Source organism: Onychomys torridus, chromosome 9 (assembly GCF_903995425.1).
Source record: "Onychomys torridus chromosome 9, mOncTor1.1, whole genome shotgun sequence".
Taxonomy (NCBI): Eukaryota; Metazoa; Chordata; class Mammalia; order Rodentia; family Cricetidae; genus Onychomys; species Onychomys torridus.
This window is the reverse complement of record NC_050451.1, coordinates 58,614,491-58,628,197: the sequence shown is the minus strand read 5'-3', so window position 1 is coordinate 58,628,197 and position 13,707 is coordinate 58,614,491. Positions and strand designations below refer to the sequence as shown.

The 13,707-nt window shown below is 48.8% G+C and overlaps 1 protein-coding gene across 4 annotated transcripts in view; it reads left to right on the top strand.

The window, feature by feature from the left end:
• Slc39a14 (solute carrier family 39 member 14) overlaps positions 1-11,988 on the top strand; it is a 47,626-nt gene extending 35,638 nt beyond the window's left edge. For 2 of the 4 annotated variants that reach the window (XM_036199605.1, XM_036199603.1), the window contains 7 exons: positions 167-353; positions 2,940-3,109; positions 6,046-6,165; positions 6,810-6,998; positions 7,111-7,318; positions 8,230-8,414; positions 10,324-11,988. In XM_036199605.1, the coding sequence (XP_036055498.1) occupies positions 167-353; positions 2,940-3,109; positions 6,046-6,165; positions 6,810-6,998; positions 7,111-7,318; positions 8,230-8,414; positions 10,324-10,470 (1,206 nt within the window). In that variant the 3' untranslated portion in view covers positions 10,471-11,988. Of the gene's footprint in view, positions 1-166; positions 354-927; positions 1,098-2,939; positions 3,110-6,045; positions 6,166-6,809; positions 6,999-7,110; positions 7,319-8,229; positions 8,415-10,323 lie in introns of all 4 variants that reach the window. The other 2 variants (XM_036199606.1, XM_036199604.1) reach the window with 1 other exon arrangement.
• The last annotated feature ends 1,719 nt before the right edge of the window (positions 11,989-13,707 follow it).

The window sequence follows — 13,707 nt, the reverse complement described above, 5'->3', positions numbered from 1 at the left end:
GATTCCTTACTCACCTGTCCCGTGGAGATGCGTCTCCAGAGTCTCTGCACTTGGGCGGCGTCTGTTTTCCTCTTTATTTCTCAGAGGGTTGAGTGCCTTGCCACTTGGCGGCGCAGAGCGCGACTTTTAGATTCTAAGAGCCCTCCCACCCCTTCCTTGGTTTCAGTGCTTTAGCTCTGGAGACCTCTTTGCTGCCCACAATTTCAGTGAGCGGTCTCAGATCGGGATGAGTGAGTTTCGGGAGTTCTGCCCCACCATTCTTCAGCAGTTGGATTCCAGGGCTTGCACCTCAGAAAACCAGGAGAATGAGGAAAATGAGCAGACAGAGGAGGGGAAGCCTAGCGCCATTGAAGGTAAGTAAGGAATAGAGGGGGAGTGGAGTGAGGGTAGATTTGGATGATTGACATGTGCACCAGACTGTTCACTACATCACCAGACCCTGGGTGGGCTGGCTGGTGAACACAGGGCTCTGGGCCCTGGCCAGCATGTGAATATGATTTTTTTTTAACTCTTTGTTTTCATTACACTATAAGAGTGCCAACCTTTATGACTTCCCTTGGCTACTTCATTATCCCCACCTCCAAGTACCGCCCCTCTAGCTAGAATGGATTCACCCTGTCTGAGTCCTTGGGTGCCTTTCGGAAGTCCCATATAGCCAGCAAGAGCTACCAGACCTAAGTACATGTGCTGTCTAAGCCATGGCATTCACGCCTCCATGTTGAGTCTCCAGCCTCTTCCTCTAAAAAAAGGTAAGCTGCTCGGACAGCAACCTTGACGTTGTTTTTCTGAGGCTTCCCTAGCGAGAGATGGAGTCACCAAACATTTCCTGAGGGTCTGCTGGACCTCTGTGTGCCTAGATCACGCTCAGCAGCAGAAGCGCCCACCCGCAGTAATAGAGACCCTCGTCTGTTTCTTGTTCCTCCGCAGTGTGGGGCTTTGGGTTCCTCAGTGTCTCACTGATTAACCTGGCCTCTCTCCTGGGAGTCCTGGTCCTGCCATGCACGGAGAAAGCGTTTTTCAGCCGTGTGCTCACTTACTTCATCGCCCTGTCCATTGGAACGCTGCTCTCTAATGCACTCTTCCAGCTCATCCCAGAGGTGCAGTAGACAGACGCGCGTTCACCTTTCCCGGGCTGCCCCAGCCAGGCCCTCCTCTGGCTGACATCCTCCCTCTACACTCTAAGGCTCCCAATAACTCCCACCCCAGAAAATGAATGTACTCTTCATATCAGGGGGTCCCAATACCTTCTCTCCTTCCTCTGTTCACTCAGGTTGGCCTCTGGACTCTTCGGGGTGACATCAGATGCAAGGTTCTTTACATTTGAGCCCCCTCTTGGGGATCTCCTTTGGCTGCATACCAGAACCCCCTTTTATAGGTGTCCAAAGGGAAGTTGCAGTTTGTGGGTGCGGTGTCCAAGGCAGGCCCTGTATTCTAAGGGATATCCTGGGGTTGCTCGCGTGTGGACTCCATTTGATGATCATCCACGAGGAAGGAGGTGGAAGGAAGGGAGGTTACAGCGGCTCTGGGTAGAACTGGCCTCAAAAGCGTGAGCCTGAGTTTTAATTAAGGCAGCCTGTGCCTGCTGTGGCAGCACTTGGAAATCTGAGGCAGGAGGATCGCAGCTTTTGGGCAGCTTAGCAAACATGTTCCCACCAAAACAAAACAAGAGAGAAGCTCAGTCGTCGGTCCCTTGCATCTTGATCTTTCCCTGACAGGTCTGACTTCCTGGTAACTCACCCACTGTTTTCAAATGACCAGTAATTTTGTTTTGTCAATTGTCATCACTGAGGAGCTACAAAAAATAAGACCCAAGTTGACAGTCTGCCCCTTTTCAGCCCAGTCACGTGCTACTGTTGGAGAACTAGCATATAGCTACCTGGTTGCCCCCTTTGGTGGTGTGAAAGTGTTCATAAAAACTCATGTCATTGGCTTCCCAGCTCTCCTCAACCAAGAGGCTGACCCAGGAAAGCTTCCATATGAAGTGTCATGCCCCACCCACCTCCTCCCTTCTACATGAGGGAAGAACTGAATTAAGGTCAGCTCCCTTAACAGTTTCAAAATTTCACGTGGACCCAGAAAGTTCTTCCCATGGGAGACCTCATCTTGGGCTATTTTTTTCAGCTCCAGCCATTGAATTTACTAATTTTCTTTAAGGGTTTGAAATGAGATGATTCAGCCTGTTTGGCAGGCACTACCGCCATTGTCTGTGTTGCGCCCTTCGGGTCGCACGAGGGTTGACATCCTGGTACGGTTTTGTGCTGCCCCCTCCTGAGGGCTGTGCTCACGACCCAGAATGTGTCACCTTGGGAAATGCCTTTGAAATAAATTTTGATGATGGGTTGGCCTTGGAACTCTGCTTTCTACACCTGGTCCCTCCCGAAGCACATAGGAACAGACACAACTGTTCAGAAGCCACATCTGATGGGCAGCGAGTCTTACCCATCCTGCCCTGCACATGACTTTGTTATGTCTTCCACAGACCACCCCATCCGTGGGTAATGTCGCATGTGCCTCCGTGACGTGGCTTCAATATGCAGAAGCAAACCACACATCTTCTTCCCATTTGCTCTCGTGCCCTGCTAAAACGGCCTTGAGTTCACAGTCTGTGCTGGTCCTGGGCACGTGGTATGTGTGATGAGGCCGCACCCTGCCCTGTTCGCCAGCCACACCAGCTGGCGGGTATGACCCGGCCACCTCAGGAGCAGGGACAGTAGTCACAGGGATCCAAGGCCACCTCAAATTCCTCCTCATACCCTCTTGCAATGATTGAAGGAAATTGCATCAGACTTGAATCACTAACAAGTTTCCTGTTTCTCTCTCCCTCCCTACTTGTCTCTGGTTTTTCTTTTCGGGTTCCTTTGTTAATACCCACAACTCTCCTCTCTACCTCCTTCCCCTAATGGTGGTTGCCTCGCTCCCTGTCCTGGGTGGGCTGGCAGTATGGGGGTACGGTCTCCTCTGCGTTACCGTCATCTCCCTCTGCTCCCTCATGGGGGCCAGCGTGGTGCCCTTCATGAAGAAGACTTTTTACAAGAGGCTGCTGCTCTACTTCATAGCCTTGGCGATTGGAACCCTCTACTCCAACGCCCTCTTCCAGCTCATCCCCGAGGTATGGCAAGCTGCAGCACTGGCCCCAAGGCACCCCCTGTCTGCTAGGGGATAGTCAGCACAGGGGGAGGCCCTTCTGTTCTCATGGAAGATGTAGGGATTAGCTCCCTAGATCCTTTCTGTTTGGAAAGCTAGGACCAAGGCAGGAGCTAGCTAGGAGAGGTTTAAGAGCTAGGTTGAAATCCCATCCTGGATTTTACATCCTGGACCAGCCATTCGCCTCTCTGTTCTTTGTATAAAATGGCAAACAGTAAGATTGACCCCAAAGGCACATGAGTGCCTCCACAGTGCTGGGCCTGTTGAGTGAAAAGCCAGTATCTTGGGGCTCAGTGGTTAAGACCTGCTCTGGTTTGAGTCTCAGCACCCACACAGAGCTTACAAACTCTAACTCCAGTTTCAGGGGGTTGGATGCCCACTTCTGGCCTCTGTAGGCACCAGGCATGCTCGTGGTACGTGCAGACAAAACACTCATACTCATAATATATTAATATATATGTATATATACATATATATATACATATACATATATACATACACACACACCCTTTTTTAAAAATAAAAATGAAAAACAAGCTAATGTAGCTCTGACTCTCATTGTGGGGACTTCAATTCAGAGAAACAAAACCACAACAGAATCCACGGGCCTCAGTAAAAACCCAGTTCTCTTTGGTAGGGAGTTTGAGGGTAGAGGAAATCCAAAGGAAACAGTTTGTCTGTGGCACTTTCGTGTAGATGATCTTCCACGGAAGAGAAGGGAGCCGATGTTTTGAGGCCTGAGTAGTCAGCTTCAGAGACATTCCAGCTGATTTAGTGAGATACCTGCAGCAGACCTGCTAATTATAATGAGCACAAGGTATTTCATTGTAGGTGGTCTGACAGGCCTGAGCAAAGGCAAGAGATGGTTTCACATGCTTCTGAGAACACTGTTTTCCACAGTATTGTTTTGTGTTCCTAGTGGAGCAGCTGTGATACCTGTCTCCTTAGTCATCTTTATCCACAGAGTCTGACCTGCGCGTGAGGCCACTGCCCCAAGCCTAAGGCCCATGAGTCTGAGTCCCGTGCTCTTGAATCCCACCTCACCTCCTGGCTCTTTTCCTTCACTTTTCTTTCCCCCAGGGTGCACCTCTTCTCCAGGAGAGCTCACCTGAATGTGGGACTTTAGCATTTACCCTCCAGGTTTCTTAGAAGATGATGCTAGAGGGCTGTGACTAAGTGTGGTGCTTTAAACACCCGAAGGACTTTGGGGTTCCCCTTCTGTAGGATCAGCTTCAGTCTGTGTCATGTCCCAGAGAGAGTTGGAGGTCTTTTTTATTTTATTTAATCTAATTAATTAATTAATTAATTTTTTGAGGCAGGGTTTCTTTGAGTAGCCCTGGCTATCCTGGAACTCACTCTGTAGACCAGGCTGGTCTCGAACTCAGAGATCTGCCTGCCTCTGCCTCCCAAGTGCTGGGACTAAAGGCATGCACCACCACCGTCCAGCTGAAGTTTATTTTTTGAGGGAATCTCACTCCATGATCTCAAATGCTCTGTCTTCCTGCCTCAGCCTCCTGAGTTCTGGGAATGGAGTTTCTGTGAGCCTGTTTTCTGGTGGAGAAGAGACAAACAGGCCATTGAACCCTTGGCACCATAAGCTGGGAGCCAAACTTAGGCCAGGTCTATGTTCTGAAGAGATGGAATCTTTGTTGGGCAGGCTGGTGCCAGATTCCTGGGCTCCGGGATCCTCCCGCCTCATCCTCCGGAGCTGCAGAAACTGCAGGCCGGGCTTTGAACCACCCCAGGATCGATGCCTGCAGGGACGTAGCCTGCTTTTTTGGTTTGTGGTCCTTTCAAGGTTCTGTGGTCAGGAGAATATGGCGGTTCTTACTGTGGAGCGGGAATGGATTTCCCTTCTTAGCAATCACCACTAAAACCACTTCCCATTGTGTTCGCGGGCGGATCAGCCAGGCACACTGGGTGAGGCAAAAGTAACGCAAGTGGCCTCCCTTTAAATGTGGGATTTGATGACTGAGTGCTGGTGTGGCTAAATGCCGACAGAAACCGAGGCAGTGTTCTCATCAAAAGAGAAAAGCAGCCTCTAAGCCCTAGCGCCAGGGAGGTAGAGACAGGCTGATGTCTGAGTCCGGGACAGCATTGTCTCTGTAGGACACCTAGTCAAAAAAAAAGGAAGGAAGGAAGGAAGGAAGGAAGGAAGGAAGGAAGGAAGGAAGGAAGGAAGGAAGGAAGGAAGGAAGGAAAGCCAAGCTAGGCGTGGTAGCTCACGCCTATAATCTAGCACTTAGGAGGCTGAGGGAGGATATTGCTATGGGTTTGAGGCTAGCCTGGGCTGTGGAATGAGATCCTGTCTCAAAAGAGACCAAAAACAAACAAGTAGAAACCCACCTGCTGAGTCTTTTGCCTAGCTCGAGGCTGTAGAGATGGCTGGGCAGTTAAGAATACTTGCTGCACTTTTAGATCCCAGCATCCACTTGGCTCACAGATGCCTGCAGCCCCCAGGCTCAGGTGACCTGATCCACCCACCCCCCCACTTCATGACCACCCACATGCACATTCGCAATCACACAGACACATACATATAAATAAATCGTATATATCATATATGTATGATTCATACTATATATGGGCCAGAGATGTAGCTTAGTGATAGAGTAGTAGACCTTAGCATGCAGAAGGTCTTGGCTCCAAACCCCAGGGTCAGGAAATCCTAAAGCTGGTCTGTCTTTTGTATCAGAAGAGAATACCCAACCCACCCAGCGAGTGCTGGCACATCGGGGAATGTCAAGGTTAGGGTTTTTTTTTTTTTTGCTGGCAAGAGACTGCGCAGAGAGCAGAGCTCCCAGGCTGCCTCTTTCCTAGAGCGGAGAGGTTGGTAAGCAGGCGACCGGGAGAGGTGAAGGCTTGTTTACTTACACTCACTCTCTTTTCCTGGGCCCACAGGCTTTTGGTTTCAACCCTCAGGACAACTATGTCTCCAAGTCTGCAGTGGTGTTTGGGGGTTTCTACCTTTTCTTTTTTACAGAGAAGATCCTGAAGATGCTCCTGAAGCAGAAAAATGAGGTGAGACCCCGGGGTAGTGCTGGAGTAGCTAGGGGAGAACTCTTAAACTTCAAAAAACACTGGCAGCCACCAGGTGGATCTCTGTGAGTTTGAGGGCAGCCTGGTCCCAGGACAGGCACCAAAACTACACAGAGAAACCCTATCCCGAAAAACCAATCATCAATCAATCAATCAAAACTGGCACGGGTCAATGAAATGTCTCAGTGCATGAAGGCACTTGCAGGGCAAGCCTGGCAGTCTCTGTATAGAGGAGAGTAAAGAGGCCTGGTGACATGCACCTTGGAACAGCGCTGACCAGTGTAGCTCCCATAAGAGGCCTCCGGTGCCTGGCATGGGGTCACTGCCTCTCAGAGTTGAGTGAAGTGGCCCTCTTGAAGGAGGGATCTAAGTACTGAGAGTAGTAGTCACCTCTCTGGATCGCGTGACATCGGGAGACTACTTCTTTGTCTGATAGGAAGTCCTTATCTTCATGCCCATGTCTTCAGATACAACAGTTTCCCCCGCATCCCCGTGTGTGGCCTGCTGGTTCCCTTGGATGTGGGAATAAGATCCTCCCTGGCCTTAGCGTGCTTCCTCTGAGTGGGTACTGACTGTGTTGGGCTGGTGGTTTTGGTCAGTAACACCAATCCCTTTCCGTTCTCCAGCACCATCATGGACATAACCATTTTACCTCCGAGACTCTTCCTTCCAAGAAGGACCAGGAGGAGGGTGTGACGGAGAAGCTCCAGAATGGAGACCTGGATCACATGATTCCCCAGCACTGCAACAGTGAGCTGGATGGCAAGGCACCTGGCATGGACGAGAAGGTCATCGTAGGCTCGATGTCTGTGCAGGTCAGCAGCCACCAGCTCCCAGGGGAGCCTCTAGGAAGCCATGGCCTCTTCGAGTCAGGCTTACTGGACTCACCCTGTAATCTCAAGTCCACTGAGATATGCTTTCCCATAGGACCTGCAGGCATCCCAGAGTGCTTGCTACTGGCTCAAAGGGGTCCGATACTCTGACATCGGTACGCTGGCCTGGATGATCACCCTGAGCGATGGTCTCCACAATTTCATCGATGGCCTGGCTATTGGTGCCTCCTTCACTGTGTCTGTTTTCCAAGGCATCAGCACGTCAGTGGCCATTCTCTGTGAGGAATTCCCACACGAGCTGGGTGAGTGCACGGTCCCTATCCCCCTGGGCCTGTTGTCTCCGTTGTTGCCTGAGACAGCCTTCCTGTGTCTCCTCCCTGCTGCCTCTCCCTCCCTCTTCCGCCTCCACCGCATTCCGACTAACTTCCAAATTAAAACAGTTGAATAGAGCATAGCTTAGAATGGGGAAGGTTTTTACAGGAAGATTTTTATTCCGTGAGCCCCATCTATGGTGGCTTGATTTTTTTCACCTGTGTAGTGTGGTGAATAACGTCACCTGCCTTTTAGACTCCTCAAGGGGATTATTAGCAAACAAATGCTGGGCTTATCAGGTGCCATACGCTATCTATTCTGGATCCTCAGTGAAGATGATCGTCTCATACGACCCTTTCATCCTGCAGAAGCTGGGAGTCTGCTAACGTGTGGCAGGTGAATGAAGTATGAAAAACAGAGCTTAAGGTTGTATAGGAGAAGCCTGAGAAGGAAGGAAGCCCGAGAAGCCAGGACTCAGGACTCAGCGATACCTCAGGGTCCTAACTTTGGCATGTACTGGCTTGTGACTAACACCTCCCTCTCTCAGTTATGTACCACCCGTTAGGAGAAAGGGAGCTATTTTTAGTTCACCGCCAGTCGAAAAAGAAACAAGGCCATTGCTAGTCGCTCCTCTCCTTTTAAGAGCCTGTGAATTATTTCCAGCCTCTCTGGGTGGGGAGCAACGAGACCACTGCTGGTTATTTATGGACCTTCAAAACCCTGCGAGTTCTTTCCAGCCCCTGGGCCGGGAGGCCATAACCAGCGATGGAAGACAGGGGAGGTGCCTCCATCCCAGGACCATCCTTGAGTGTGGGATTTTAACCCACGCTTCATCGGTAGTTGAAGCGCCAGTGTTCCATGTCCTGACTCGGCTCCCGTCCTTTTCTCGTCCCTGTTGTAGGAGACTTCGTTATCCTGCTCAATGCTGGGATGAGCATCCAGCAGGCTCTCTTCTTCAACTTCCTCTCTGCTTGCTGCTGCTATGTGGGCCTGGCCTTTGGCATCCTGGCTGGAAGTCATTTCTCCGCCAACTGGATTTTCGCACTGGCTGGAGGAATGTTCCTGTACATTGCTCTAGCCGATATGGTAAGTGTGCCATGGTTTGTGGTTGACTCTTGAACAGGAGGGAAAGGGCACAAGTTAGAACGTTTAATAACAGCTTTATTGAGATCTCCTTCACGTACCACATGACTTGATGATTTAAGATGTAACAATTTGGGCCTAGAGAGATGGCTCCGCTGTTAAGAGCACTGGTTGCTCTTGGAGAGAACCCAGGTTTGATTCTTACTTAGCACCCCTGTAGTGGCGTTGAACCATCTGCAGCTATGATTCCAGGGGATCTAACCTCTTCTGTCCTACAAGGGCCCAAGCAATCCATGTGGTACATAGACATATGTGCAAGCAAAATGCCTGTACACATCAAATAAATTGATAGAATCAACAGTTTCAATGCAGCAAGAAGATTTTGTGTGTGTGTTTGTTTGAGACAAGAGTCTCGCTTTTTAGCCCAGAAGTCATTGTAGCCTTGCCTTAGCCTCTGGGTGCTGGGCATACAGGTGTTAACTACTATCCCAGTGAGTCTTTGGTTTGGGTTTTTGTTGTTACTGTTGCTGTATTTGTTTTGTTTATTTTATGTATATGTGTATTTTATGTATATGCAGCTTTAGCTGCATGTACACCTTCATACCAGAAAAGGGCATCAGATCCCACTTGAGGTGGTTGTGAGCCACCATGTAGTTGTTGGGAATTGAACTCAGGACCTCTGGAAGAGCAGCCAGTGCTCTTAACCACTGAGCCATCTCTCCAGCCCGTCATTGGCTTTAAAAGGGAGAACTTTGGTCCCTCTGTTGCCATGTCATTAAAGAAGATTGATTGTATTCAGTCTAGGGTCCTTACTTAAATTTGATAGAAAAGGTATAATGTGTAGGCAAAAAGAAAAGAATGGGGGAGAAAGAACATTACTTAGAATCTATTACAAATAATGGTAACATTATGTCTCTTTTGAAGTTTTAATATTTTTTGAGAATTTCATGAGTGCTGTATTTACCTCATTTGCCCCCTCTTCCTCCAGATCTCCTGTGTTGTCCTTCCCCCGCCCTGTGCCCTCTCAAATTCAAATTCATAGCCTCTTTCTCTCTAATTATTACTGAGATACATCTATATATAATACATATATGTTACGTACACACAAACACATACAAACTGCTGAGTCCATTTCATGTTGCTTGTATGTATTATGTGTATTGGATATCTGATTAGAGGGCTCATCCCTGGGTGTAGTTGGAGACCTTCTCTCCAGCGCCCGCCCGCCCCCCACCCCACCCTGTTAGTCCAACAACCCACTTATAAAATAAACACACAGACATTTATATTATTTAAACTGCTTGGGCCATTAGATCAGGCCTACCATTGTCTAGCTCTTACTCTTATATTTAGCCCATTTCTATTAATCTATACTTTGCCACGTGGCTCGTGGCTTACCAGTACCTTACATCTTTCTTGTCATGGCGGCGGCTGGCAGTGTCTCTCTGCCCCAGCCTTCCACCTCCCAGAATTCTCTTCTCTCTTGTCCCGCCTATACTTCCTGCCTGGCCACTGGCCAATCAGAACTTTGTTTACACAGAGCGATCTCCACAGCACCTGGGGAAGTCTGACTCTCCCTCTCTGAGCAGTCATTCCCTAGAACTCCTCATCTATGGGTAGGGCTTTGTGAGGTTTCCTCCAATCCATGCTGGTGTGGCAATTGGCGTTGACATTGTTCGAGTCTCATTTCCAGCAGCGGTATTGTTGAGAGCCACAGGGAACGGCCAAAGATAATGCCCCCAATGACTTACTTCCTCCAGAGAAGTCACCAGAACCTCCAAAACACCACCCCTGGAAATTGGGGGTGGTGAGGGTGTGGGGGATTCAAACCCTAACTTGTCCCAGTCACCACATCTGGTAGATAAGATGATAACAGAAACTCTAACTCCCACATTTTTCTTTCCTTTCTCAGTTCCCTGAGATGAACGAGGTCTGTCAAGAGGATGAGAGGAAGGACAGCTTCCTGGTCCCCTTTGTCATCCAGAACCTTGGCCTTCTGACCGGCTTCTCCATCATGCTGGTCCTCACAATGTACTCAGGGCAGATTCAGATTGGGTAGGACCCCGCCAGTGGGGGAGCCAGTGGCATTGCGCATCAGACTCTGGGCCTTACGCCCCCTGCCTGAGGACTCGGCATCCTTGAAGCATCATGGAAGAGGCAGTTCTTTACACACTGGCACAGACTGCCTGCCTGCATTCAGATGTCAGCTGTTTCAAAATATCCTGTCCCAGGAAGAACTTGCCCTGGGATCTCTAGGTAGTGCCTCAAACCGTCTCCCCGACCCTTTCCACAGATGATTCTGGAACTGAAATGCCTCATGTAGGACACACCTCCCTTTTCCTTCTGGTCACCCTCGTCCATCTCTTTCTCTTGGAGGAAGCACCGAGAGATGTTAAGTCTTTTACAATGTAAAGATGAAGCCAATGGTCATGGTTTGGTTTAAACTATCAGGGTGGTTTCCAGCTTTGGGGCCTGTGATTCTGAATGTGTGGACCCCAGACCTCAGGTCAGTCCATCTTGATATGGGTTCTCGCATTTTTACAGAGAAAGGACAGGAGATAAGAATCCTGGTGGGTTTTTTTTCTTCAGTCTGTTCAGTTAACTGTTCTCTGAAAGAGACTGGCATTCCGAGCAGATGAGGCAGGGGATCACCTGGAGTGACAAGGAGGTAGAACTAGTGGTGGATGACCTGTCTCCTTGGTGCTCTCTGGTCCCCACTAGGATGCTGAATGCTGGTCGTGTGCAGCATCTTCATCACACAGGCAGCCAGGTGAGCCACCGTGGACAGTCTTCGGAGTGGCAAGAGGTCTGCACTAAATCAATGCATTTTGCCCTGATATTCACACACACACACCCTCTTGGCTTCCTTTTCTAGATACTTTTTAGATGCCTCACTAGGAGCACATTTGCGGGGAAATTGCACAAATTAATCTCCCCTGGTCTAGCCTTCTGCCAAGGTGAACCTGACTCAGAACTGGGACACAGTTGTTTATGCCTTATTGTGACAAAGGTAATCAGTGCTGGACAGACTTAGGACTTGTTCATTGCAGAAGTAATAGTTGAATACCAAGGAACTCTGGACCCTGAGGTCAGACCTTCAGGTCAGGGCTGCAGACGTCACTGCTGCCAGTGAGTTTTAAAGGGCAACACTGTCTAGCTACCACCTCCTCCCTGGCCCCTGACAACAGGCTTGAAGCCTGAACTGAACTGAGTGTAAATCTCTTTCTTTGGCTCCGGAGAAACGGACGGTTGTGCTTGTCGTTTCTCACCACAGGCCGGCCTCAGACACTGTGGAGCCCTCTCCTCAGAACTCGGGCTTCCAGGGGAGCTAATCTCCAGGTTCACTAAGTGAATTACTTTATAATTATCATATTGATAACGCAGATTCCTTAGCCACTTTGGGGAGCCGTTCTCTCCCGGAGCCTTTCTTAGTGGTGCCCACAGCCACAGCCCAGGGGCCATCGTTTGCATGACTGACAGCACTGCTTCATTGCCAACACCTGAGTCTTTCTGTTCTTACCCGGGAAAACTGTCCATTAAACACACACACACACACACACACACACACACACACACACACACACACATATCCATCCATCCATACACACACACACACACACACACACACACACATATATATATATATATAAACACATATATGTGTGCATTATGAACACATGTGTATATATGTGTTCATTCTTCTCGAGGAAACATGCTTGAAAACAGGAACCCTGACAACACACCCGGAGGAACATAGAGATTTCCTCAGTTTCTCTCCCGCCCTTAACCTCTTGCCTTGGGTGGGTTTGGAAAGAGGCAGGAGGAAGAGGACACTTCAGCAATCACGTTCTAGATTGAATGTCAGGACCAGGTCCTGGTAGGATTGGGGTCCAGTTTTACCAAAGAACCAATTCCCTCGACGTCAGAATCTAATATTTCATGTCGCTGTCATCGTCCTCACCGTTGTCACTGTCCTCACCGTTGTCACTGTTTGAAGAAGAGTCTTTTATCTTTTCTGTTTTGTTTTTCCAACAACCGCATCAGGAGCTCGCAGAGATTGACACTCAGACTCTAAGACTGGGCAGGGTGTGGTGGCTCACATCTCTAATCTCAGCCCTCAGGAGGCAGAGTTGGTCGGAGGCTCAAGTTTTGCACCAACCTGGGCTACATAGTAAATCTGTCACAGGCCAGCCTGGGCTACATAGTGAGATCCTGTGTCCGCAAGACAACATGAAGATTAAAAACATAAAACTTAGTACTCTTTTATGTGTGGGCTGAGGGTGTGGCTCAGTGGTTGGGCATTTGCCTAGTGTGTGTGTGACACCCTGAATTTTATTCCCAGCACCACCACACCCCCCAAAAAAGAGATTGGAAGATTCTGCTTTGCTAAGTTCACATTCTTGTGTATTATAATTTAATTTTAGAATCCCTTCTAGATGCTATTATTCCTTAAATCTCCTTCATGCTGAAGGAGGATGTTGGCTTTAGAAGAGCTGAAGAATAGTTTTAAACATGAGATAGGGGGCTTGCCATGCACACTTCACAGGAATTCAAGAACTTTCTTGTGCAGACAGCTGCCTTTAAAGGGAAATCCTGGAGTCTCATTCTTCAGACTCAGGTCGGGGTGGGGGTAGGGTGCTCCGGTCCAACTGATTATCTGTGGCTGTTGGCAGCAGGTTTGCCCAGCGAGTTGAAATTGTGGCCACTGAATCTTTCTGACTGTCAAATGTTGAACTTGCTGTTTTAAGCATTTGTACATATTAGAAGTCCAAGGGGTGGTGAGTTGTTTAGCAGACTTTTACCCCTCTGGCCTTATTGCCTGTAGCTTTCTGCCCCCTGCTAACACTAGCAAGGGAGATACTTGTCACACAGGGGAGCCCTTAGCCAGGGATAGGGTCCTGTGACTTCACACCCCATCCCTGACCTCACCTTTTGTCACCCACCCCTTATCCCCAATATTTAGTGTCTGGTGTCTGGTGTCAGCAGGGCAGCATTCTTTAGTAACCCCTCACCCTGAGTTTTAAACAAGTTCTCTGTTTGGGTCGCCTAGGATCCAGCTTTAGTGAACCCTCTTCCAAAGAGATGCAGATAAGCTGGGTGATTTTTACAAAAAGAAAGAATTTTATTCATAGTTCCCTTTACAGTTCCATCACAGTATTTTTTTTATTAAAAAATAACTCAGGTGTTATGAGAAGGGTTAGAAAATAAAATAACTTATGTCATGTGGACTGTAAGTGTTTTATTTGTAAGATTCTATAAATAAAGCTATATTCTGTAAGAATTGGTTAAGAGTCCC